At 41.0% G+C, this 25,063-nt stretch overlaps 1 protein-coding gene across 1 annotated transcript in view; it reads right to left on the reverse strand.

Moving 5' to 3' along the window:
* Positions 1-22,182, reverse strand: part of LOC102190572 (cytochrome P450 2J2) — a 38,397-nt gene extending 16,215 nt beyond the window's left edge. Inside the window, 6 exon segments of the mRNA XM_013962789.2 lie at positions 1,544-1,685; positions 3,385-3,561; positions 5,510-5,670; positions 6,054-6,203; positions 9,036-9,198; positions 21,899-22,182. Coding sequence (XP_013818243.2) covers positions 1,544-1,685; positions 3,385-3,561; positions 5,510-5,670; positions 6,054-6,203; positions 9,036-9,198; positions 21,899-22,108 — 1,003 coding nt within the window. The 5' untranslated portion in view covers positions 22,109-22,182.

Here is a 25,063-nt window from a genome sequence, read left to right on the forward strand (position 1 = left end):
TTGCTTTATAGTATTGTGTTGGTATCTACCAAACATCAACATGAATTAGCCATAGGTTTACCCATGTCCCCCCACACCTGAACATCCCTCCCATCTCCCTCCCATCCCACCCATCTAGGTTGTTACCGAGCCCCAGTTTGAGTTTCCTGTGTCACGCCGCAAATTCCCACTGGGTATCTATTTTCATATGGTATTCTATATTTCCATGTTACCCTCTCCATATCTCCCACCCTCTCCTTCCTCCGCTCCCAGCCACACCCATAATCTGTTCTCAATGTCTGTGTCTCCACTGCTGCTCTCCAAATAGGTTCATCAGAACCATCTTTCCAGAGTCCATATATATGCATTAGTATACGATATTTTTCTCTTTCTGACTTACTTCACTCTGTATAATAGGCTCTAGGTTCATCTACCTCATTAGGACTGACTCAGATGCATTCCTTTTTATGGTTGAGTAATATTTTATTGTATATATGTACCACAGCTTCTTTATCCATTCATCTGTTGATGGACATCTAGGTTGCTTCCATGTCCTAGCTGTTGTAAATATAACAGCAATGAACCCTGGTGTACGTGTGTCTTGTTCAATTTTGGTTTCCTCAGGTTATATGCCTAGTGATGGGACTGCTTTTTGGGTCATATGGTGGTTTTATTCCTAGTTTTTTAAGGAATGTCCATACTGTTCTCCATAGTGGTTGTATCAGTTTACATTCCCACCAACAGCACAGAGGGTTCCCTTTTCTCTACACCCTCTCCAGCTTTTATAGTTTGTAGATTTTTCAATGAGGGCCATTCTGACCAGATGATAGGTGATATCATTCTGACCATTCTGTGAGGTGATATTTCATTGTAGTTTTGATTTGCATGTCTCTAATAATGAGTGATGGTGACCATCTTTTCATGTATTTGTTAGCCATCTGTATGTCTTCTTTGGAAAAATGTCTGTTTAGGTCTTTTGCCAACTTTTTGATTGGGTTTTTGCTTTTCTTTTATTGATTTGTATGAGCTGCTTATATAGTTTTAAAATTAATCTTTTGTCAGTTGTTTCATTTGCTATTATTTTTTCCCACCCTGAGGGTTGTCTTTTTCACCTTGTTTATAGTTTCCTTTCTGTGCAAAAGCTTTTAAGTTTAATTAGGTCCCACTTTTTAATTTTTGTTTTGATTTCCATTATTCTAGGAGGTGTATCATAGAGGATCTTGTGATTTATGTAATAGAGTGCTCTGCCTATGTTTTCTTCTAAGAGTTTTATAGTTTCTGGTCTTACATTTAGGTCTTTAATACATTTTGGGTTTATCTTTGTGTATGGTGCCTATGTTTTCTTCTAAGAGTTTTATAGTTTCTGGTCTTACATTTAGGTCTTTAACATATTTTGGGTTTACCTTTGTGTATGGTGTTAGGAAGTGTTGTAATGTCATTCTTTTATACGCAGCTGTCCAGTTTTCCCAAAAGCACTTATTGAAGACACCTTCTTTGCCCCATTGTATATTCTTGAGGAGGCCCCATTCTGACCCAGCCGAGGCCCACCCACTGACGTGCTCACCTTGGATTTCAGGGTACAGGGCCATGTAGAGCAGACCCCAGCGCAAGGTGGTTGACGTTGTCTCTGTTCCAGCAAAGAAGAGGTCCAGGGTGCTGTAGATAAGGTTTTCTTCATGGAAACTTGAAGCAGCATTGCCCTTATGCTAGAAAGCACAGTGATTATTGATTTATTCAGGTGGTTCTTAGTCGCCACAACACACGGGGCTTCATCCTAAAGAGAACGTGAAGGAGAGACTACCCTAGGAGAAATATCTTTCCTTTTGGCTGTCTCATGAGGCAGAGATTTATTACTGGAATATCACTGCCCCTAGTGCTGGAAGCTTTTGTTAGCTTTGGTGGACAAAAAAGACAACTAATTTTTTACACCCATAATTAGGCAGAATCTATTATTACACTGGCAAACAGCCTTGAGTTCCAATATTAGCGACACCATTCACTATTTGTATGACTTGAGCAAGTTAGTAAACCTTTCTGTGCTTCAGATTCCTGTTCCACAAAACAGATATAACAATATTCACCTCTGAAGATGGAATTATGAATTATGTGAGTAGGAAAGGGCACATAGCAATTTTCAACGAATGTTTGTACCAATAACAGAAACAATAACTGAATTTCTCTAATTCTCATATCTCCCCATTAATCTTTTCCTTTTAGGGTAAACTTTTCTGATTCCAACAGTCATTCCTCATGGCACTCCAGCGTCTTCACCACCTTCCTTCAATGTGCCAGTGTTCCTCCCTGTGTGGTCCCACACCTGCACATCTTACCGTAAGTGAAGTCTCCTCCTCGTAAGAGAAGTCGATGCTTCTATTAACGTTATCACAATAAGGTGAAGCAAGAGAGGAATTGGAAAGAAATCCATTCTGCCAACTCTGGGAATGAATAATCTGACGGGTCCAAGATGATGACACCAATGCAGTGATATGTTTACCAGAGGGATGACTGCTGCGAAGGCTGTACATCCCATTTGGCTTTTTTCCTGCTTCTTTCCTACAGTAACATTGAAAAGTGGATGACATAGGGATGAGGGAGGAAGGCAAAGTCTCTCTCATCCAAGGCTAAACTCTGGCATCTGCCTCAGATTCACCTGTGTTCTGCAATGGGGAGCTGGGGGAAGGGGTAGGAGACTGGGCTTTGGTCCAACCAATAATTAAATAATACTTTTTTTTTCCTTTTATGTAAATGTCCTTCCAATACAGGTAGAGAATGGATTATGAAAAGGCAGTATTTGGTCTTTCTAAAGTCCTTAAGCCAAATACTGTTAAACCTCTGTCTTTATTTCTAATTGTCCCATCAATTTTGAGTTAATGTTATTCCTACATTCTGTGGAGTGCTGCCTCTATTTTCTTCCCCTGTGGTAGGCTGAATAATGACCCACAAAGAAGTCTATGTCCTTAACTCTAGAATCTGTGAATTTTATACGGCAGACAAAATTCTGTAGATAGATTGAAATAAGGCTCTTGATAGGAAAATTATCCTGGATTATCCCAGTGGGCCCAATATAATCACAAGGGTCTTTAGGAGAGGGAGGCAAGAAAGTCATAAAGAGCAGATGTGAAGATGGTGGCAGAAAAACATGCTATATTGATGGCTTTGAAGATGGAGGAAGGGGTCATTAGTCAGTCAAGGAGTAAAGGCAGCCTGTAGACTCTGGAAAAGTCCATCAGCAGTTTCTTCCCTAGAGCCTGCAAGAGCCAGTACTGCCCCCACCTTGACTTGATAAATGTTGGTTGTTTTAAGCTACCAAGTTTGTGGTGACTTCTTACACCAACAATAAGATATTAGAATCCCTTCATTTGATCTTTAAGAACACGATTCAGGAAAACACTCAGGTGCCCTCACCTTTTCTGTCTCCTGGAGGTAAGCATCAATGAAGTCTCTTGCTTCATCAGGATTCCAGTCTCTCTTGTGGTTTTCAATCATACGGGCAACAAACATCTTCAGTTTCTCCCAGTTACTGAAGAGCCTTTGGTGTGGACCCGGAAGGAAATTCATTATCCTTGGAAAGACATTGTAGAGCTGATGGAATAAACAAAACCATCATGGAGAAAGGGGTGGGGGTGACATTTTTCTACTTCTTAAGATAAGTCCATGGGGTTGCAAAGCATTGAACATGAGAGCGACTGAACAACACGCCAAGGAAACTGTATTCTTTTTCTATCTCTTTAATTAACTTCAGTTTAATCCTTTGAGTCAACCTTGACTCTTCTCTCTCTCAACCCTCTTATTTTCCCTCTGGCAAAGCATTTCAACCCTCCATCCCAAACCCCTTCAGACCAATTTTCACTGCTCCATCTGCTTTGTCATCCTAGTACAAAGTACTAACATTTTTTATCTGGATTCTGTAGCCTCCAATAGGTTTCCTGATGCTCTCCTTAACCCCCTTCTCAGCCTATCTTCCACTGAGCTGCCACAGAGATCATTTAACAGTTTAATGAGATCATTTCACTTTTTGACTCTCAACCTGCCAATGACTTTCCAAGATGTTTAGACAGATTCTACATCCTTCTCCTGGCCTGAGCGCTACACGATCTGGCCCCTCACCCTCCTGTTGCCTCCTCTCCTATCACTCCCTGACATCTTACTCTCTCTTACTCTTTCCAGTCCAGCCCCATTGGTCTCTGTGCAAACATAAAAAACACTGTTCTTGTTTAGGACTTTGTATTTGCTATTTCTTTCATCTAGAATGCTTTTCCTCTGAAATCTGTGTAATTCCAGTTGCTTAAGGTGCTAGTCAAATGTCACCTATTTGGATCTGTCTTAGCTGATGATCCTACAATTAGCAGCACTTCTGGAACTCTCTTCCCATTCCTTTTTTTTGTTTTATATTTTTCCATGACAATTGTCATTAGTATGTGTGTGTATATATATTTGTGTGTATTTGTAAAATATGTATATTTATCTATGTATATGTATCTAACTATGTATCTACATTCCTATGTATCTAAATATCTATGGTAAATCATATGTGTATTTATTTGTCTGTCCTCAGTATGAGGTAAGCTCAATGTGGGTAAAATATTTTTTACTAAATACAGTAGTTTTGTATATATTTTTCTAATAATATATGGTAGAAAATAGATAGCATAAGGTAATGGAAAGTTGTCTAGATTTCAAATGTGATAGCTATGGGCTTGACAGTTAGGTCTGTTTCTTTCTAGCTATAGTACTTTGCTAATAGTAGTAATAATGATGTGATCTGTATCTACCTAAACTGGCTTCTAATGTGGGCAAAGGTTATTTTCATGATCAAAGGACATGAGATCCATACCACACTTAACACAGAGCCAGTGGAATACTATGTGGATTTGTTTACACATTTCCATATCTGCTTGCATACATCAGGATGATCCATTTCATCTCTAAAGAACTGTTGTAAAAAAATAAATTAACTGAGATAAAGTATGTATAGTTGTCCATCAAAGTGCCTGGTCTACTTTGGATCTCTAAGAAATGCTTTGTACCCCTGCCCTATTGCCCCCTCCTAGCCTCCCAGGATTTTTGTTCCTTGGGAATAGTCAGCCTGGTATCCACTGAAGTCCCATTACTGAACTCAGTTTTCCAGTAATTGGTGCATATGTGAGCAGTAGCATCTAACTCTTTGTGAACCCACAGACTGTAGCCCGCCAGGCTCCTTTGTCCATGGGATTCTTCAGGCAATAATACTGGAGTGGGTTGCCATTTCCTTCTCTAGGGGATCTTCCCAATTCATCTTCAGCATCACCTGCATTGGCAGGTCGATTTTTTTTTTTAACCACTGAACCACCTGGGAAGCCCTCTTTGTCTATAGTCAATGTTCAACTATGTTACATAAAACATCAAATTCACAGACTGACTTCAGACATGTTTGTCAAAGTCAATTTTAAACAGTTATGTTAGCTTAAGAAAAAAGTAAAAGGAAGAACCCATCTCTGTCTGACATCAGCTCAATGTCCTTCTCCAAGGTAGGAAGTGAGAACCGCCTCACCTGGCACCACAACGTTGTCTCTAGGTAGGTGACCTCATCCAGCAGCCTCAGCAGCTCCTGGAACTGATCATCCTGGTAGTCAAACCGCTCCCCAAAGGCGATGGAGCAAATAATATTGGAAACGGCATTGTTGATTTTGAAGTGAGGGTTGAAAGGCTGCCCTGGAAGCAGAAGAAGAGAGAGAGACTTCAGATTGGTTTGTTCCTATTTTTGAAAGTATATTCTACATGGCATATGACACACTGACTACAGAACTATATCTGAAACTGTGGTCCCAGCACCCTGCACAGGTCTGACACACAGCAAGCACTCAGTCAATGCCTGGAAGTCAAATTGATGACCAGGATTTAAAACCAATAATGAGTTTTATACCCATCTTCTTAACACTCAAGCTCCATAATGGCAGTTCATGGTTAGCTGTTCACTGTTATCCCCTAAGCACCCAACACAGTCCTGGGCTTAGGACAACATGCAGGTATTGATGAGCATCTGGCTAGTGAAAGCATGAACCACGGTCCCTGGACCTGTCCTAGGACCTGCTCACCGTTCTTCTCTCCTATTGCTTGGATGAGGAAGGCAACTTCTTCCTGTATGTGTTCCTCTAAGCTTTTCCTTCCTAAACCAAAGTTCCTCAGAGCTGTCAGGGAGAACCTTCTTTGCTCTTTCCATATGTGGCCATTGGACATGATCAAGCCTGGGAAAAAGAAAGCCAACATTATGAAAAGAAAGTCAACAAGACCCATGAGGAACAATGTATCTGATGGAAGGAAGGGGAAGGGCTTTAAGGGGTTTGAAACTATTCAGAGAAATAATCCCAAAGCAATGGATACAATGGCTAGCATTTACTGATTACTCATGACAGACCTTTTAGCATTTTTAATGCATTATATAATACTCACAGAACCTCTTTTGAGGTACATCCTATCATAACTGCCAACCCTCCCAACAGTTTTGTTGAAAAGGAAACTGAGGTGTAAGAGATAAAATAAACTCTGCAATGTCACAGAGTTAGCAAGCAACTGAACAGGATTGAAATTCAAGTCTGTCTGACTCCAAAGTCCATTTTTGATGACTTGTCATATAAATATATGTAAATATTTGTATCATGCAACAAACTAAGAATGCACTTATGGATTAGACAAAATCCATATTCACAAGGTAAGTCCTTTAGGTGAGATCTTATCTAAGCCTGGCCTTAAAAATAAATGAATCACTCAAGAAAGCATGGAAGAGTGAAAAATCTATGCAGAGCGGACAACACAGGCAAAGGAAAAAAAATCCATCTTTGTGTGTTCAATCAATGATCATTTATTTCATAACTCAGGAGAGGTCACCATCCTTTCATTTCTTTACTTCCAGAGTACACTTCAACTCACTCTCATATCGGACTGTGGCCTCCACCACGATGAGGACATGACCTTCGCTGCTGCCCAGTCCAGGATCCTTTGCAACCTCACCATCATGTGTCAGCAACATGAGGCACTTCTTTCTTGAAATACTCTCTTCCAATGGTGTCCAGGACACCACATTCTCTAAATTTCCCTCCTTTGTACTCTGACTACAGAGAAACTCTTGTATCTTTTGTTAATTCATCTTCTATTGAATTTTGAAATGATGGAGCTCTTCAAGACTAGGTCTGAAGTCTTTTCTCTTTATCTATATTTCATGTTGGGGGAAACCTCATTCGTTCCTAAAATTTTAAATCTATTGATAGTTAGTATCTATTTCTGTCCCTTAGCACTAGACACATACACAAGTATCTGCTTGACTCTGCAGATTTTAAGGCATTTCACACTCAGCGTATCTATAACTGAATTCATTATTTGCTCTAGACAACCCCCAGGCCAGCCAACACTTTGTCCTCTTCCACATGCCCCTTCTTTCCTTTACCTACTCATTTGCATGTCTACCTCAACACCTCACCCTCCCTCTGTCTGGGTCAACATGTCCTATTGGATTTTCCTCCTGAGAAACTTACACACATGTATCTTCACAGTCACTCTCCTGGTCTAACCTGTTGGACTGCCATTTCTCACCACCTCCCTGGTCTAGGCCAGCACCTCCTCTCACCTAAAATGCCGCAATAGTCTCTTTCTCCCTTTATCCCATTCTTCACGTTGTAGTTTAGAGAAGTCTTTAAAATGGACCACGTAAGGATGATGATCCCTTTCTATACTGCAACCATGCAGGAGCTTCCATTGTTATTAGGATAAAAAGCAACATCCTTAATTTGCATGAACTATTCCTGTTCGAACTCAGCAGCTTCATCTCCATTTAATTCCTGTGTGGCAACACCGGCCACCTTTCAGTTCCTCCAGTTCAGTGTCCTTCTTCCTACCTCAGAGACTTTTCATACTCCATTCATTCCCTCCACCTGATAGTTTTTTCACTTTATGATATTAATTGTGACTGTGTTAGCTTTTCCTGAGACTCAGGATATTAGACACTCCTAAGAAGTACATTGCGCTCTTATCTTCATAACACTAAGGTCTTAAATTGTTCCAGTAACTGATACTGTTTTCCTGAATGAAATGTAAGTTACAGAAAAATAAGGACTTTGTCATTCTCCTCACTGTTCTATCACTGGTACCTACCACCAGCCTTCATATGGCAAATAAGCACAGTGAATGGATGTAGAGTTGATGGGTAAAATATTTCAAAGAGAAATGGAGAAGCACCTGCATAATATGGTGCTTTCGTAGAATATATTTGAGCTTTTCGTTTAGATTTTTAAACGTGTGAATTTAATAATCATTTTAAGTATTTATGCTAAACCCCTCTTTTTTCTTTTCAGTGATTTTACTTAGTTATGGCTCTGCTGGGTCTTCAGTGCTGCAGGCTTTTGTCCAGTTGGGATAAGCAGGGGCTGCTCTCCAGTTGCAGTGCACCAGCCTCTCACTGTGGTGGTTTCTCTTTTTGCAGAGCACAGCTTCAGTATTTGCACAGGCTTAGCTGCTCCACAGTATGTGGGATCTTCCCAGAAGAATCCACGTCTCCTACACTGGCCGGCAGATTCTTTACCACTGAGCCACCAGGGAAACCCCAAACCCTCCTAACAAAAACGGAAGGCTCGAGATATCTTGTAAGGCGCAGCTTTAACAACAGACCACAAGAAGTGAGACGCAAGAAGGGATCTCATAATCAAGAGGGGGAGGAAGCTGATCCACATCCATTTTCCTAGGGGAACAGATCTGAGTGGAGAAAGAGAGCCTGAGAATTCATTGCCTTTCCTCTGCTTAAAAACACATCACATCACTGAGTGAATGAGGATACTTATTTATTAAAGCATCCAGAGTGAGTTCATGCAGGTGATGTCGCTTTGCCCAAATCCCTGACATTAGGGTGGACCCTGCCAGGTGCCCTGAGGAGGTACCTTCAACAGGGAAATGTGGGCACTCAGCTTCCTTAAGGGGCAGGAACTTATGAGGGGCCTAGTCCCTGGGAGTGTTGGAGAATTACAGAAACAAAAGTACCTTTCACAGACTATAAGAGTATCAAATGTACACATCTTATATTAGAAACTTACCATTTTCCTTAAAAACACGTTCTCGAATAGGGGTTATGGGGCGGTTCACAAAGTTTTGGTCCTGGTGGACAAGGACTTCTTTGATTAAGGGCAATCCAGTTATAACAACTGAAGGCAAGTCACCGAGTTCCAGGCTAAAAAGGTTCCCGTATTTCTTCACAAACTAAAAAATAGTAAAAATAGTCATAGAATATGCACATGTCTGTGTATCATGGAATGTAGAGTATGTTTGGCTGTGGGAGCTTGGATGGGGACAGGAAGGGTGTGTGTGTGTGTTTGTGTGTGTGTGTGTGTGCACCCATGTTATGCACCCAGGTTTGATGGGGACGTTTCTGTTTCCAATTCTCCTCTTCTCAACTAGCCTCAGTCGAATCTACTATAGGACGTGGACATCCCTTATAAACATTCATTCATATGTTCGACTTCCTTGAATTGAGTATCCACCATTTGTCCTGAGAACAAGGCATAAAGATTTAACAAGATAAACAAGGTATCTAACCTCAAGTATCTTCGTGTCTAGTAAAGGGCAGAATTCAGTCCATGTGCCTTACCAGAGAAGGCAGATGTGGTTAGTGAACATGGACTTCTTAGTAAATCACATCTGCTTAACCAGGAGAGGATATCCTTTTCCTCAACATGTTTTAGGTGACAGAAAATTCATCATAAGGCTGGGAGAAGAGCACACTGATTCTGGAGCTGAGTGTAAGTCTTAACTCTGTGGCTGATTAGCTGTGAGCTCCAGGGAAAATTGCTTAGTTTTTTTTCTTTTTTGAGTCTCAGTTCCCCAGTTGTAAAGTGAGAAAATAATTCTTTCCCTCAAAGGATTCTATGGAGAAAAATGAGAACAGAAATGTGAAAGGCACTTTGTTCCCTGGTCCCTGGCAGATAGCCACTAGAGTCTCTGGGGAATGAATGGGCTCTGTGTGCAAAGGGATGTGGGTGTGCTTGTTCATGGTGAAAGATAGGACAAGAGGACAGAGATGATGTGAGGAGAAAGGCCCTGGTGGTCACAGACAACCACATCTACTGGGTGCCATGATAACTACCTTTCATGTTCTATCTCATTTAACCTACAACTGCCCTGTGGCAGTAATGATTTTCCTGGTCTTTCAGCAAGAAGTAACTTAGCCAAGGTTGCAAAGCTATTGCACGTTGGTGAAACTTTCCAGGCATTATGTAAGATTTACGGCAAAGCCATTGACCTGGGATGGTGATAGGAACTTAGAGTTTAGTGGATGTGAGAGAAAGAATGTGAGACTGAGGGTGAGGGATCTGGGGGGAGAGGACAGAGAGAGAATGGAAGAGTGGGTGGGTGGGTCAGGAGTGTACACAAATGTGCCGGTATGTGCAAATATGACTTGGACTACAGTCAACAGTCATTAATCAATGTCTTCCCTGATATGTTTACTCAAGACAGCAATCTAGATAGGCCCTGCCTCTGCCCCCAGTGTGCAGGGCTGTGTCCTGCTGCAGGCTGTGGTATCAAACAGAAGCACGTCTTTCCTCCACGTGTCGATGGCCCCATCTCCCCACCTGCCATGACTGATGCTCCCCCATGTCACTCCAAATGCCCTGGACCCCACTGCCCCATCAAAGCAGATACCATGGATTTAGTCTCATTCCACCACCCTGCTCCCATGCTAAAGGCCAAGCCTGAACTCAGTCCTTCCATCGTTCTTTTGGTCCAGTCTTCCAGCTGTGTTTGCTCATCACCAGCACAGTAAGTCTGTCTTGTTATAAAGAGAAGAGCCAGGATTCCATCTGAGTCTGGTCTGCCTTTAAAGTACATGTCTTTGTTCTAAGAAATGACAGGAATGGGTCTCTTAAATCAAGACATTTTATTTCACTGTGCTGAATGCCTGGATGAACTTCTTAGGTTTTACTTTAGAAAGGATTTCTTGACTATTTTAGAATATACAGTAAAAATATTTTTGGAATGGCTGAAAATCTCAGTTTAAACTAAAGAACTCCTATTGACAATGGATACAATCCGGAACCTCACTCAGCTTGTTCTTGGAAGGGATTAGACATTCCATTAGTGTTTACTGAAATGAACTTCTACAGAGTTCTATCACTTAGAACTTTCTGCCCAAGTATATTACTAGTCCAACAGAACTAGATCAAACATTTTTATGGTGTGATCAACAGTGTAAACGTGGATACATCAAATGACCTCCTGCAGTCCTGGTACCAATGATGGTGATGTCTACCAATTCTTAAGTAACCATGCCAGTCACTGTGCCAAGGGCTTGACTTGGAGGTAAACGTAAGTCCCAGTGTCATCTGAGATTTCGTAATATAGAGAATACACTTCAAAGTACAACAATAAACAAGTTGTTAAGAAAGGGACAGTATAAGGGAAAAAAGAGGTTAAAAATAAGGTTGTTGGTCTCCTACACTGTTGGTGGGGATGTAAGAAGGCCCAGTCACTATGGAAAACAGTTCAGCGTTTCCTTAAAAAACTTAACATAGTGTTGCCATATGACCAGCAATCCTACTCCTGCCATACTTTCGGACAAAACCATAACTCAAAACAATACATGCACCCTTATGTTCACAGCAGCTCTATTCACAATTGCTGAGACATGGAAAATACCTAGATGTCCATCGGCAGATGAATGGCTAAAGAAAAGGTGGTATCTATATACAATGAACTACTACTCAGTTATAAAAAGAACGAAATAATGCCATTTGTGGCAACATGGATGACCTAGAGAACGTCATACTAAGTGAAGTAAGTTAGAAAAAGACAAATACCATATGGTATCACTGATATGTGGAATCTAAAATATAACGTAAATGAAGTGAAGTGAAGTGAAGTGAAGTCACTCAGTTGTGTCTGACTCTTTGCGACCCCATGGACTGTTGCCTATCAGGCTCCTCCGTCCATGGGATTTTCCAGGCAAGAGTGCTGGAGTGGATTGCCATTTCCTTCTACAAAACAGAAACAGACTTGGACATAGAGAACAGATGTGTGGTTGCCGAGGTGGGGCATGGGAGATGGATGGAGTGGGGATTTAGGATTAGCAGATGCAAAGTATTATACATAGGGTGGAAAAACAACAAGGTCCTACAGTATAACACAGGGAACTATATTCAATATCCTGTGATAAACCATAGTGAAAATGAATATCAAAAAGAATATATATATAAATAAGTGTATATATATATAAACTGAATCACTTTGCTGTATAGTAGAAATTAACACAGTAGTGTAAAAAAGGTGGTTCAGGAGGCTAAAACAGGCTTAAGAAATGAAAACAGAAAAATAAACAGAAAAGGAATAGCATAGTAGCTATAAGAGGCAAATCAAAGTGATAGGTTACAGGAAATTTCATATGAAGGATAAAATTCCCACATGTAAGATTAAGCACTTAAATAATAAAATAGAGCAAAATAAATGTTTAGGACAAAAAACTTAGAAGTGTTGAGTTGGTGAGACAAGACACTGAACCATGAAATATAAAGTTGAGGAAGATACTACTTTATCTAATTTCTTAAACCCAAAAACCAACAGACAAAGACACAAAAAGAGAAGAGGAAAAAAGGAAGAGTGCACCAATTCTTACTCCCACTAGCAGTGACAGCGTCTGTGCTCTAATCCTTACCGGCAAGTGTGTGTGTATGTGTGTGTGTGTGTGTTTGGAGGCGGGCTGGACACAAGGAGGACTAAGATTCTCTCTTACTTATTAAATTATATTTCAAAATGTGTCACTCAATGTATTTGTATTGCTTTTATAATTAAAAAGTGCTTCTATCCAATAAAACACAAAAAAGAAACATAAGGACATAGGAAATAAAACTTCATGGCATTTTATACAATTTTTGAAGCAATAAAATCATTTGAATATAGAGTATGTCATGGATCTGGTAAAGGAAAATCCTTTACATGTGAATACATTTATGCATAAATGCAGTTCACCAGTCCCCTGAGGTCCACAAACTCCTGCTAAGAATGCTGGTCTAACTGGTAGTTCTTGGGATTATATTAGGTTTCTGAGAACAGCCTGTGGGAATCAAATTCAAGTTCAATCCAACAGGTTTTTATGAACTGGTTTGGAGTTGTCAGGTACCTTCTGACATTGCTATGTTATATGTGGGGGCAATACACAGATCACTATGCAATGGTGTTTTCCTGAAGTGTCAAAGTTTCCTGGGGAAGGCTGACTGCAGGAAAAAACTAATGCATAGAAGATGATATATGTTACCATTCTGGGGCAAGGGGTATGAAGCTATTGAAAGAGGAGAACAATTTCCACTCAAGATTTGGGAGAAAGTGTCCAAGAGGACATGATACTTGGGCCAGACTGTAAATGAAGGTCAGGGTACCGGCAAAAGGACATGTATTGTGAAGGCAAAGATTTTAGACTGTGGGAACGGCATACACAAATGCAAAGACAGGGAATCATGGGCTTTCAGGACTCTCTTTCAGGATTCTCTTCAAGAATGCTCTCTTTTCTGACTACAGTATAGGTTCATTAAAGAGCACAAACCCTATGGTAGGTCAAGGCCCGTTGCTGGGGGTATAGGCCCTGAAGTTTAAGATGCCCCCAATCTAATGGAGCATACAGATAAGTAAACAGTTCTTATTAGTATTACCATTCTATACAATAAATTATCAAATGGGGGAAAGTAGGTAACACAGAAGGGGGCCAGAGACTAGCATACATTCCTGGAAACAAACAAACAAACACCTTTTTGTTTACGTAGGAAGAGGGGAAACAAGCCTGACAAGGGACTGCGAACTAGACCAAGAATATCTTAATGTCAAGTGAAATAATTTGGATCTTGTTTTGTTTCTAGCTAGAAAACTGAATGAGAGGTAAGGGCTGCTGCTGCTGCTGCTAAGTCACTTCAGTCGTGTGACCGCATAGACGGCAGCCCACCAGGCTCCCCCGTCCCTGGGATTCTTCAGGCAAGAACACTGGAGTGGGTTGCCATTTCCTTCTCCAATGCATGAAAGTGAAAAGTGAAAGTGAAGTTTCAGTCGTATCTGACTCTTAGTGACCCCATGGACTGCAGCCTACCAGGCTCCTCTGTCCATGGGATTTTCCAGGCAAGAGTACTGGAGTGGGGTGCCATTGCCTTCTCCGAAGGTAAGGGCAGTGAATGCTTAAAACATGGATTTTGAAGTTATACAAATCTGTATCCAGCTTCTGCTTGTTACTTTCTATGTGGTTTTTGCTTTAGTTATTTACCTTCTCTTTCCCAGTTTTCAAATCTATAAAATGGGGGCTATTAGTAGTTTCCATCTTTGGGATGGTGGTGATAAGTAACCACAATACTAAAATAAATAATAAAATTATTTATTGTTATTGATATATTTGAGAGTGTATTTTAGCAAAATGACTCTGGTTAGATCTGGACAAAGGAATGGAGAGCAAGTGGCCAGAGAGTAGATGGATGAAGCCCATACAGCAATCAGGCCAGACAAGTGATGCCTGGTATGCAACCAATGACTGGTTTTTCCTTGAATCTGTTACTATAAGTTTTTGAAGAAGGTGGGGGTGGCTGGTAGATACAGGAAGACGCATCAACTATGCACGAAGCACCTTGGCAATAAACTGATATTCAGGAACTTATTAGTTCTTATAATAATCCTATAATGCATTCTTTGTTTTCAGAAAAAGAGGCAAAGAGATAGCACAGCTGATGGGTATAAAATTGGGCTCTTTATAGCTCAGTTTGTCTCATCTTTAAATGAAAGTATGAAGATATTATCTCTCTTCTTCTGAGTGACAGACTCCCTAAAGATTAGTTGGCCACATGACATCCCAATTAAAACCCACATTCCCAAGCTTCTCCAGGTGAGGCCAGTGAGACACCTGACAATGGGAGCACAGGTGATATGTGCATCTTCTGGGTGATGTTCTTACAGGAAAGTTGCTTCTCACCACCTCCCCCTTCCCCTTTTCATGGAATGGACCTTATGCACGATGATGTCGTAGGATGAGAACAATAAGACAGGAGGAGCTGCGGTTTCTAGATGACCTTGTGGTACAAAGCAGTCTTCCAATCCTGGTCTTCTGACCTATATCTGAACTTACTTGTGTGACAGAGATAAATTTCAATCTTTTTTTTTTTTTTTGACGATTGTATTTTGGGGCCTTTTTTTATTACAAGCAGCTCCATGTATATCCTCACTAATACATTTATTTACCTTATCTACGGTTCTCCCACTTCAGTCCAGTAAGATTTTCTCTTACTTAAAAACATGCTCCTACAATAAGCCATGTAGCTGTGGTACAGAAAGTTTAGAAAAAGGAGAAAAAATAAGAGTGGTTCATGGTTCCCATCATGCCATATAAATTGGCCAGTTTCTTCACTGCCCTCTCACTTCATTTTACCTGATGTCACTTCCCCCATTTAAAAATCTCCCGTCTACTTTACTCCATATAACCTCTTGCCTAAGATTCCTTTCCAGGTCGGCCAAATTCAGCATTCTATAGGAGCTGTCTCCATTGCTTCCCATTCATAGTGATCCCACATAATGACATCTCACCTGGTTTACCACAAAGTTTATACCATACATTTCATCATACACTGTCTTGTACTGTGTCTGTCATATGATAGTTCAGTTCAGCCACTCAGTCGTGTCCGACTCTTTGTGACCCCATGAATTGCAGCACGCCAGGCCTCCCTGTCCATCACCAACTCCTGGAGTTCACTCAGTCTCACATCCATCGAGTCCATGATGCCATCCAGCCATCTCATCCTCTGTCGTCCCCTTCTCCTCCTGCCTCCAATCCCTCCCAGCATCAAAGTCTTTTCCAATTAGTCAACTCTTTGCATGGGTGGCCAAAGTACTGGAGTTTCAGCTTTAGCATCATTCCTTCCAAAGAAATCCCAGGGTTGAACTCCTTCAGAATGGACTGGTTGGATCTCCTTGCAGTCCAAGGGACTCTCAAGAGTCTTCTCCAACATCACAGTTCAAAAGCATCAATTCTTCGGTGCTCAGCCTTCTTCACAGTCCAACTCTCTCATCCATACATGACCACAGGAAAAACCATAGCCTTGACTAGACGGACCTTAGTCAGCAAAGTAATGTCTCTGCTTTTGAATATACTATCTAGGTTGGTCATAACTTTCCTTCCAAGGAGTAAGCATCTTTTAATTTCATGGCTGCAATCACCATCTGCAGTGATTTTGGAGCCCAGAAAAATAAAGTCTGACACTGTTTCCACTGTTTCCCCATCTATTTCCCATGGAGTGATGGGACCAGATGCCTTGATCTTCGTTTTCTGAATGTTGAGCTTTAAGCCAACTTTTTCACTCTCCTCTTTCACTTTCATCAAAAGGCTTTTTAGTTCCTCTTCACTTTCTGCCATAAGGGTGGTATCATCTGCATATCTGAGGTTATTGATATTTCTCCCAGCAATCTTGATTCCAGCTTGTGTTTCTTCCAGTCCAGTGTTTCTCATGATGTACTCTGCATAGAAGTTAAATAAGCTGGGTGACAATATACAGCCTTGACGTACTCCTTTTCCTATTTGGAACCAATCTGTTGTTCTATGTCCAGTTCTAACTGTTGCTTCCTGACCTGCATACAGATTTCTCAAGAGGCAGGCCAGGTGGTCTGGTATTCCCATCTCTTTCAGAATTTTCCACAGTTTCTTGTGATCCACATAGTCAAAGGCTTTGGCATAGTCAATAAAGCAGAAATAGATCTTTTCCTGGAACTCTCTTGCTTTTTCCATGATCCAATGGATGTTGGCAACTTGATCTCTGGTTCTTCTGCCTTTTCTAAAACCAACTTGAACATCAGGAAGTTCATGGTTCATGTACTGCTGAAGCCTGGCTTGGAGAATTTTGAGCATTACTTTACTAGCATGTGAGATGAGTGCAATTGTGTGGTTGTACGATAAGCACTTTACAAATGTCTGTTGCATAAATGAACCCATGAATAAGTCAATTACCCTCTACCTATAGCATGAAAAGTCAGATAGCATCAGTAGAGAATAAGTATATGAGTCAAATAATCATGTGTCCAAGGCCTTGTTTGGCCATTACCTATGCTGAATAACTTAGCTTAACTGCTTTACTATTTTCAGCCTGTTTCCTCAGTGGTAAAATGGAAACATCAAAAGATTCCTAACTTGTGTTCCTTTTGTGAAGATTAAATGAAAATGAATCCACAGACAAGACCTAGCAGCTAGTTAATGTTAAGTGTCTGCTCTGTTGCTCAGTCATGTCCAACTCTCTGCAATCCCTAGACTGTAGCCCACTGGGCTCTTCTGTCCATGAGATTTTCCAGGCAAGAATACTGGAGTGGGTTGCCATTTCCTCTTCCAGGGGATCTTCCCAACCCAGGAATTGAACCCACATCTCCTGTGGCTCCTGCATTGGCAGGCAGATTCTTTATCACTGAGCCACCTGCAAAGCCCTGTTAATATTACAGCAGATAGTTAATGATAGGTACTGGTAGATACGTAAGTAAAGATATATAGGTAATGATAGATAATGATAAGTGCTTAATGTTTCCAAATTGCTTGAATGCAAATTCAATTACAGCCAAATCACATTATTTAAACTCTATTTTTTACAACCAGAAATATTTAATTGCAAACTTATATAAAATAAAACAACACTTCTGATGAAAAATCTTTTGCCAGAGTTAAGGCCCTAGGCTCAGTATCATCCTTGGCCAGTTTTATGATATGAGGCAAATCATTTAACCTCTCTAGTCATATCTATCTTAATAGTAAAACAAGGGCACAGATCAAGTTTCTGATTTCAGACAAGAGTGAGTAAAAGCATCCCATTTTACTCCTCCTCAGCATCATGATACTAACTGGCACATAAAATTAACACCAATAAAGCCCCATTCTTTGTAGCTAATGAACCAGATAAAGAGTGGTCCACCAGGACAGAATATACCATAAGAGATGTAACCCTCCCCCATCCTGATGGAAAGCTACAGTACTAACGATGCATGAAAACTTGCCTTCATCCTGTCTCTGCATCCTGTCTTCATCCTGCCTCTACAGCAAGGCAGTACTTCTTCCCTACTGAGTTTGTAAGCTGAATTGTAACTATCTCACCCCTGAACTGCAGAAAAGAGACTCCTTGAAGGAGTCAGTGGGCAAAATCCTGATTTCTACAACTCTACAAAAATAAGGAGGTACCCATATTCCGTGGAGATAATATGGTTAGATTACTGACTTCTCCCCACCCCCTGCAGTAAGGAAGAGGCTACCCTACTCAGAGGGGCCCCAGTCTTTTGTCCCCATCCTCATTCTCTCCAGCCTGCACCGAGGAGAATGTGGGTTAGAGTCCTATTGAGGTAAACAATATATAAGTGGAGTAGACCAATACAGCACTGCAAAGGCTTTATAACCTAAATTGATACTTGAACCACAATTCACAAAAGTGAACATTCTAAACATAGGCAGGTTGACTATCTGCAAAAATAAAAGAGTCATGTAGCAAAATACACAAAATGTCCAGAGTCCAAAATTACTCATGTTATCAAGAACCAGAGAAATCTCAAAGTGAATGAGTTGAAACCAATACTGAGATGATAAAGATACTGTAATTACAGATTAAAGACTTTAAACCAGCTATTGAAAACATGTTTTGATAAACAATTACACTCTTGAAAAACTTTTAAATAGAAAATCTTAACCAAGAGCCAGAAAATATACACATGAACAAAAAAGAAATTTTAGAATTGAAAAACAATAACTAAACAAAAACTCATTAGAGCAATTCAATGGCAAAGTGGTAATGACAGGATAATCAGTGAAAATGAAGACATCAGCAGGAAGTGTCCAATCTGAACACCACAGAGAAAACAGACTGAGAAAAGATAAAAAACTGAGCTTCAGGGACTGATATTAGAATAGGAGAAGATCTAGCACTTGTGTCATCAGTGCCAAAGAGTACCAGAAGGAAAAAACATGGACTTGAAAAAATATTTGAAGGAATAAAGGCTGAAAAATTCTCAGATTTGGTACTACTAAATCTGACTGAGGCAAGAAGTTGTGAGTGAACCCAATAAATCCAAAGAATTCAACATTAAGGCATATAATTGAATTTCTGAAATCTAAAAACTAAGAAAACCTAGCTTTCAAAGCATGTAGAGGAAAACAATTCATTACTTATGGGGAGCAACAGTTCAAATTACAGCAGATTTCTCATGAGGAACACTAGTTCCTAGGCCAGAAAGAAGTAGCACTACATTTTCAAGGGTTTAATAAAAGAAACTGTCAACCTAGAATTCTATATCCAGTGATAATATACTTCAGAAATGAAGATGAAATAAAAACATTCTGAGATGAAGGAAAGCTAATTTTTTTTCAGCAGACCAGTTCTAAAAGAATGGCTAAAGAAAGTTCTTCAGAGAAATGGGTAAACGCTGTAGACTAATCTTGAATTTAACACACTGTGTTTGACAGTTAAAAAAAATTATAATACTGTCTGAGGTGGTTCTCAGTGTATATAGAGATAATATTTAAGATAATTTATATATTACAAAGTGGGGGAAGGTAAAAGGACCTAAAGAGGTTTAAGATGTGTGTACTCTACCTGAAGTGGTAAACCGTGATACTTACTGAATAAGTTACGTATGCACAGCATGTAATCTTTACAGCGAGCATTTTAAAAAAACAATACAAAGAAACATACTCAAAACACTATGGATGAATGAAAATGGAGTTCTAAAAAAATATTCAAGTGACCTACAGAAAGAGAAGAAAGGAGAAAAAACAAAGAGGAAAAAACAAGATGAGTGAAAAAACAAAGTGAAAAATAGGAAACAAATCATAAATTGGCAGACTTAAGTTTTAACAAATCAATAATTACATTAAATATAAATGATCTAAACTCATCAATTAAATGTTTGATATTAGAAGCACGAACAAAAAGTTACCCACCTGTATGTTTCAAATATAATGATATAAGTAGGTTAAAAGTAAATAAGTAGAGAAGCATATACTATGTAAATATTAATCAAAAGAGAGCTGAGAGCTGGTGTGGCTATACTATACCAGATAAAGTAAAATTCAGGGAAAGAAAATTACCAGAGAAAAAGAGGGACATTACCTAATAATAAGATAACAAATTCACAAAGATGACATAACAATTTTAGTGCATATGTGCCAAATAAAAGAGCTGTGAAACACATACAAGAAAACTACCAGAACTGAATAGATACACAGAGAAACCTGTAATTATAAGCTGCAGACTTCAATAAGCCTCCCCTAGTAATTGACAGAATTAGTAGGTAAGAAGTCAACAAGGGTTCAGGAGCACTAAACAACCGATTCATCTACTAAGGTCTAATTGAGATGTAGTACAGAACATTCCACTCAACAAGGACAGAATGCATTTTTTTCCAAGTATGTATGGACTCTATCTTGGGTCAACTTTAACATACTTTTTTCAAAGTTGAAATCAGATATGTTCTTTGACCATAATGGACTCCAACTGGAAATCATTAACAGAAAGAAAACAGGAAAATCTGCCAATACTTGGAAGTTAAATAACATATTTATTAAGCAAAGGTACAGGCTTAGACTCCTTAGAAAAGACCCTGATGCTGGGAAAGATTGAAGGCAGGAGGAGAGGGGGTGACAGAGGGTGAGATGGGTGGATGGCATCACCCACTCGATGGACATGAGTTTGAGCAAGCTCCAGGAGTTGGTGATGGACAGGAAAGCCTAGTGTGCTGCAGTCCATGGGGGTCGCAAAGAGTTGGAAATGACTGAGCAACTAACTGAACTGAACTGATAGGTTAAGGGGACAAGCTTTAAAATTATGGAGACAAATCGTCATTTAAAGGGTACAAACTGTGTATTTCTTCCAGAAAGTTGATAAAAACCTTCTCTATCTGAACTTGAGTTTATATTACAAACTTGTGTTTAAAGTGCTCCAGGGAACTGAATTACAGTTCAAGGGGAACTGTTATTTGTTGGGAACCTATAATAAGCGGTGTTAGTATTGACCATTCACTGTTTTATTTAATGTTCGCAACCATCAATCACAGTGCTGTCTGTCAGCAAGATACCTAGGATGAAAGGCAGGGAAGCAGCTGAAGGTGCTTGAGAAAGTGCTTTTATGTTGGAGGAAATATTAAGGAATTCAGAATGGCCACAATTAGGGAGCCCTGATGGGAGATGATAATAAAGAAATGGAAAGAGGTTACAAGAAGGGTTCCAAGTAGCTCCCGGCACCTTGCGTGCCAAGTCGCTTCAGTCCTGTCCGACTCTGTGGGACCCCATGGACTGACTGTAGGCTGCCAGGCTCCTCTGTCCATAGGATTCTCCAGGCAAGAGTTCTAGAGTGGATTGCCACGCTCTCCTCAAGTAGCTCCCTAAGGAACAAGAACTCTGGGAAGCAGCAGGGATCACTAACAAAATCTAAGCAAAGAGTGACATTTAAAAATGATGAGTGAGTGTGGACTGCTGGCTGAGGAGGCTAAATGTGAGGGGGCTCAATCCTTGTGGAGTTAGGAGCAATTCAGCCGAAAAACGGTAAGGATTTAGATAGCATTTATCACCATTTTACCGAGTGGCAAAATACGGGATTTTTTTCCCCAAGGATAATATTAAAAAGATAAACTGATCATATTATAAATAGAAAGTCCCAATAGTATGTAACAAGGCCTTCAGTTAAATGACTTAGAGAACGCATCTTATCTAACACACTCAATAGTAAACAGTTAACGATATTTCACCCCGGGAAATCACGGGTGGTGTAATCATGCCAGTCACTGAGGAAAAGAGAGAGGTTCAAAGAAGGGTGTAGTCGGGTGCCAGCTTCACCCCGCTTCAACCCCCATCCTCCCGCCCTCGGTACCCGGAATGGCCCCTGTCCCGCAGGTCAGGGTCAGGACGCGCGCGGGCACCTTCGCCCGCTCCTACCCGCTGGAGCGACAGGTGCCCCTGCTCAAAGTCCAGTTGGAAGAAGTTGCCTACGAAGGGCAGGCGCGGGGGCCCCGGCGGGTAGTTCTTTGGACGCTGCCTTTTGAGGAGATCACTCAAGAGGAGAAAGACGACGGCCCCCAGCAGGACAGTGCCTGGACGGAGCGCGGTCCAGAGGGCAGCCGCCAGGGAGCCCAACGCCTCCAACATGGCTGCGCTGGTCCAGCTTCCGCGGTCCAAGCCGGCCGAGGTCCCTGCGAGGCTCTGCCTCCCAGCTGCCAGCACCGCCCCCCTGCCCCGTCTGCCCCGCCCCGCCCCGCCCCTCCGGGTCTGCCTGTCTGCAACTCCACTCCCCTCGCTGCCGTCTCGCCGCCCCTCTGCTGCTAAGTCGCTTCACTCGTGTCCGACTCTTTGCGACCCCATAGACGGCAGCCCACCAGGCTCCCACGTCCCTGGGATTCTCTAGGCAAGATCACCGGAGCGGGGTGCCAGTGCCTTCTCCTCTGCCCCTCTAGGTTGCCGCAGAGCTTGATCTGCTTGGGGCTCCTGGCTCTTTCTCAGGCCCCGACTCGCCCCACCGGGGCCCCTGCTCCCCTGTGTGTCCACCTAGCCCTCCTACCGCCCACCAGCTGCGGGTGGCCAGGTTCCTAGGAGAACGGCAAAGGTGTTGGAAAAGGCCAGGCTAGAAGCGTTTTTATTACTATTTAGAGAGCCCGTCTCTTTGTGAGAGCGTCAGGACTCTTGGGTTTATGATTTCAGTGCATCTCAGAGAGCGCCGCGGACATTTGAGCTCTTTCAGTTTCCGTCTCACCTAAGCATTGGAACCGCGCCTGATAATCAGGAAAACAACAGCACGTGATATTTCTTGGGCGCATGCTACTTGCCAGGTATTGAGTCCCCTTCTTTAGATGAGTTGCTTAATTCTGACAAATTTATGCAGCTTGTAGTTGCTAGCAGAAGTTGAATTATGAATTATGTGGTGAATAAATGAATCCAGTTTACCTGCCGTACATGTAAAGGAGGCCCTGTCTTTGTAACTTTTTTGAAGGTTAAGAAGCACTACATCACAGCTCTTAACAGTGAGCCTAGTCCTTAATAGGTGTTTAATGAATATTGGAGGGAGGTGTCTTAGTCCTTGCCTTTTTTGGTTTGCTCAGTGAGATTCTTCCTCTGAAGCCTCAAGATGGTGTAGAAACTTGGTTTGCTCAGTGAGATTCTTCCTCTGAAGCCTCAAGATGGTGTAGAAACAGATTCCAAACTTCCACGCTGTGCTGCGTGCCTACCTGTGTCTTACCATTTGTGCGATACACAAAATATGAATCATAGTTCCAGAGGTGCATGGCACACACTCAGATTTTCGACATATGCTTAAAATGTTTCTCTAAAAAGAAAAGAGCACTCAAGTCACTTTTCTATCGTCCAAAGTCTATAGGGAGGTATTAGTCACAGCCTAGTTTTTATCCTTCCAGTCCATAGCGTCCTGTTTGACCAGAGTTGTTATGCATCCATGCATTGTTTGTTTAAAAGTTTTTCCTTTTTAGTTGTGCTAGGTTTCTGTCGCCTGGCACAGGCTGCCTCATTGCAGCATAGGGGCTCTCTCTAGTTGCAGCGCACAGCCTTCGTTGTCCCAAGGCATCTGGGATCTTCGTTCCCTAAGCATTCCTGGCATTGGAAAGCAGATTCTTAACCACTGGACCACCAGGGACGTCCCATGCGATGCTTCTAACATTTACATGAATGCTGTTTCTATTTTTAAATTTTTTCCCCTTTATCACTTTTCAGAGTAAGCAGTAGGTTTCCACAGTATCACCAAGAGTAACTGACAAGTATTTCTTTGTGGTTCAAACTCTCAGTCATGTCCAGCTCTTTGCAACTCCATGTGTGGCAACAGACCAGGCTTCCTTGTCCTTCACTCTTTCCTGGAGTTTGCTCAAATGTAAGTCTATTGAGTCAGTGATGCCATCCAACCATTTCACCCTCTGTCATCTGTTTTTAAAATAATTATTCTACAATCAATATTTTTCTCAGTATTTTGTGTTTGAGATCTATCTGGGTTGAATTTCATGGCTTTAGTTTATTCACTCTAATAGTTCTTTTATTGGTGTGCTACGGTCCACGGGGTCATGAAGAGTAAGACATGACCTGGCCACGGAGCAACAACAAAAGTTCTGTCACTCCCCTACAATTTTTGTAGGGGTATAATGGACATATAACACTGCAAATGGTAAGATTTCCTTAAACATATATCTATCTCACGTTTTAAAAATTCATTCATCCATTGATGGGTGTTAGATTATTTCCATGTTTTGGCTATTGTAAATAACACTGCAAACAATATGGGCACACCATCCTCTTTTGTATTTTCATTTTATTCAGATAAATACCCAGAAGTGGAATTGCTGGATCATGTGCTGGTTCTGTTTATACACCAGTTTATTTACCCGTTTCCATATCAGTGGACATTTAGGTTTGTTACCTCCTTCTTTCTGGATTTTCTTTTTTTTTTTTGGTCTTTTGTGAGTTTTTTTTTGGGGGGGTAGGGTGGGTAGGTTCTTTGTTTTGTTTTGTTTGCATTTATACAGTGCTGCAAGTGAGACTGTGCATGTGCTGGAATGAATGATGTAACATTTAGTATTAGATCTCTACTAGCTTCTCATAGACTTTGTATAAATCAAGTGCTGAACTTTACCTCTAAGGTAATGGTTTTCATATATTTATAATATGTGATTTATACTGACTTAAACTTCTATATGCTATCTAGGTTGGTCATAACTTTCCTTCCAAGGAGTAAGTGTCTTTTAATTTCATGGCTGCAGACACCATCTGCAGTGATTTTGGAGCCCCCCAAAATAAAGTCTGACACTGTTTCCACTGTTTCCCCATCTATTTGCCATGAAGTGATGGGACCAGATGCCATGATCGTTTTCTGAATGTTGAGCTTTAAGCCAACCTTTTCACTCTCCTCTCTCACTTTCATCAAGAGGCTTTTTAGTTCCTAAGCTGAGCGCCAAAGAATTGATGCTTTTGAACTGTGGTGTTGGAGAAGACTCTTGAGAGTCCCTAGGACTGCAAGGAGATCCAACCAGTCCATTCTAAGGGAGATCAGCCCTGGGATTTCTTTGGAAGGAATGATGCTAAAAGCTGAAACTCCAGTACTTTGGCCAC

Source organism: Capra hircus, chromosome 3 (genome assembly GCF_001704415.2).
Source record: "Capra hircus breed San Clemente chromosome 3, ASM170441v1, whole genome shotgun sequence".
In the NCBI taxonomy this organism is placed as follows: Eukaryota; Metazoa; Chordata; class Mammalia; order Artiodactyla; family Bovidae; genus Capra; species Capra hircus.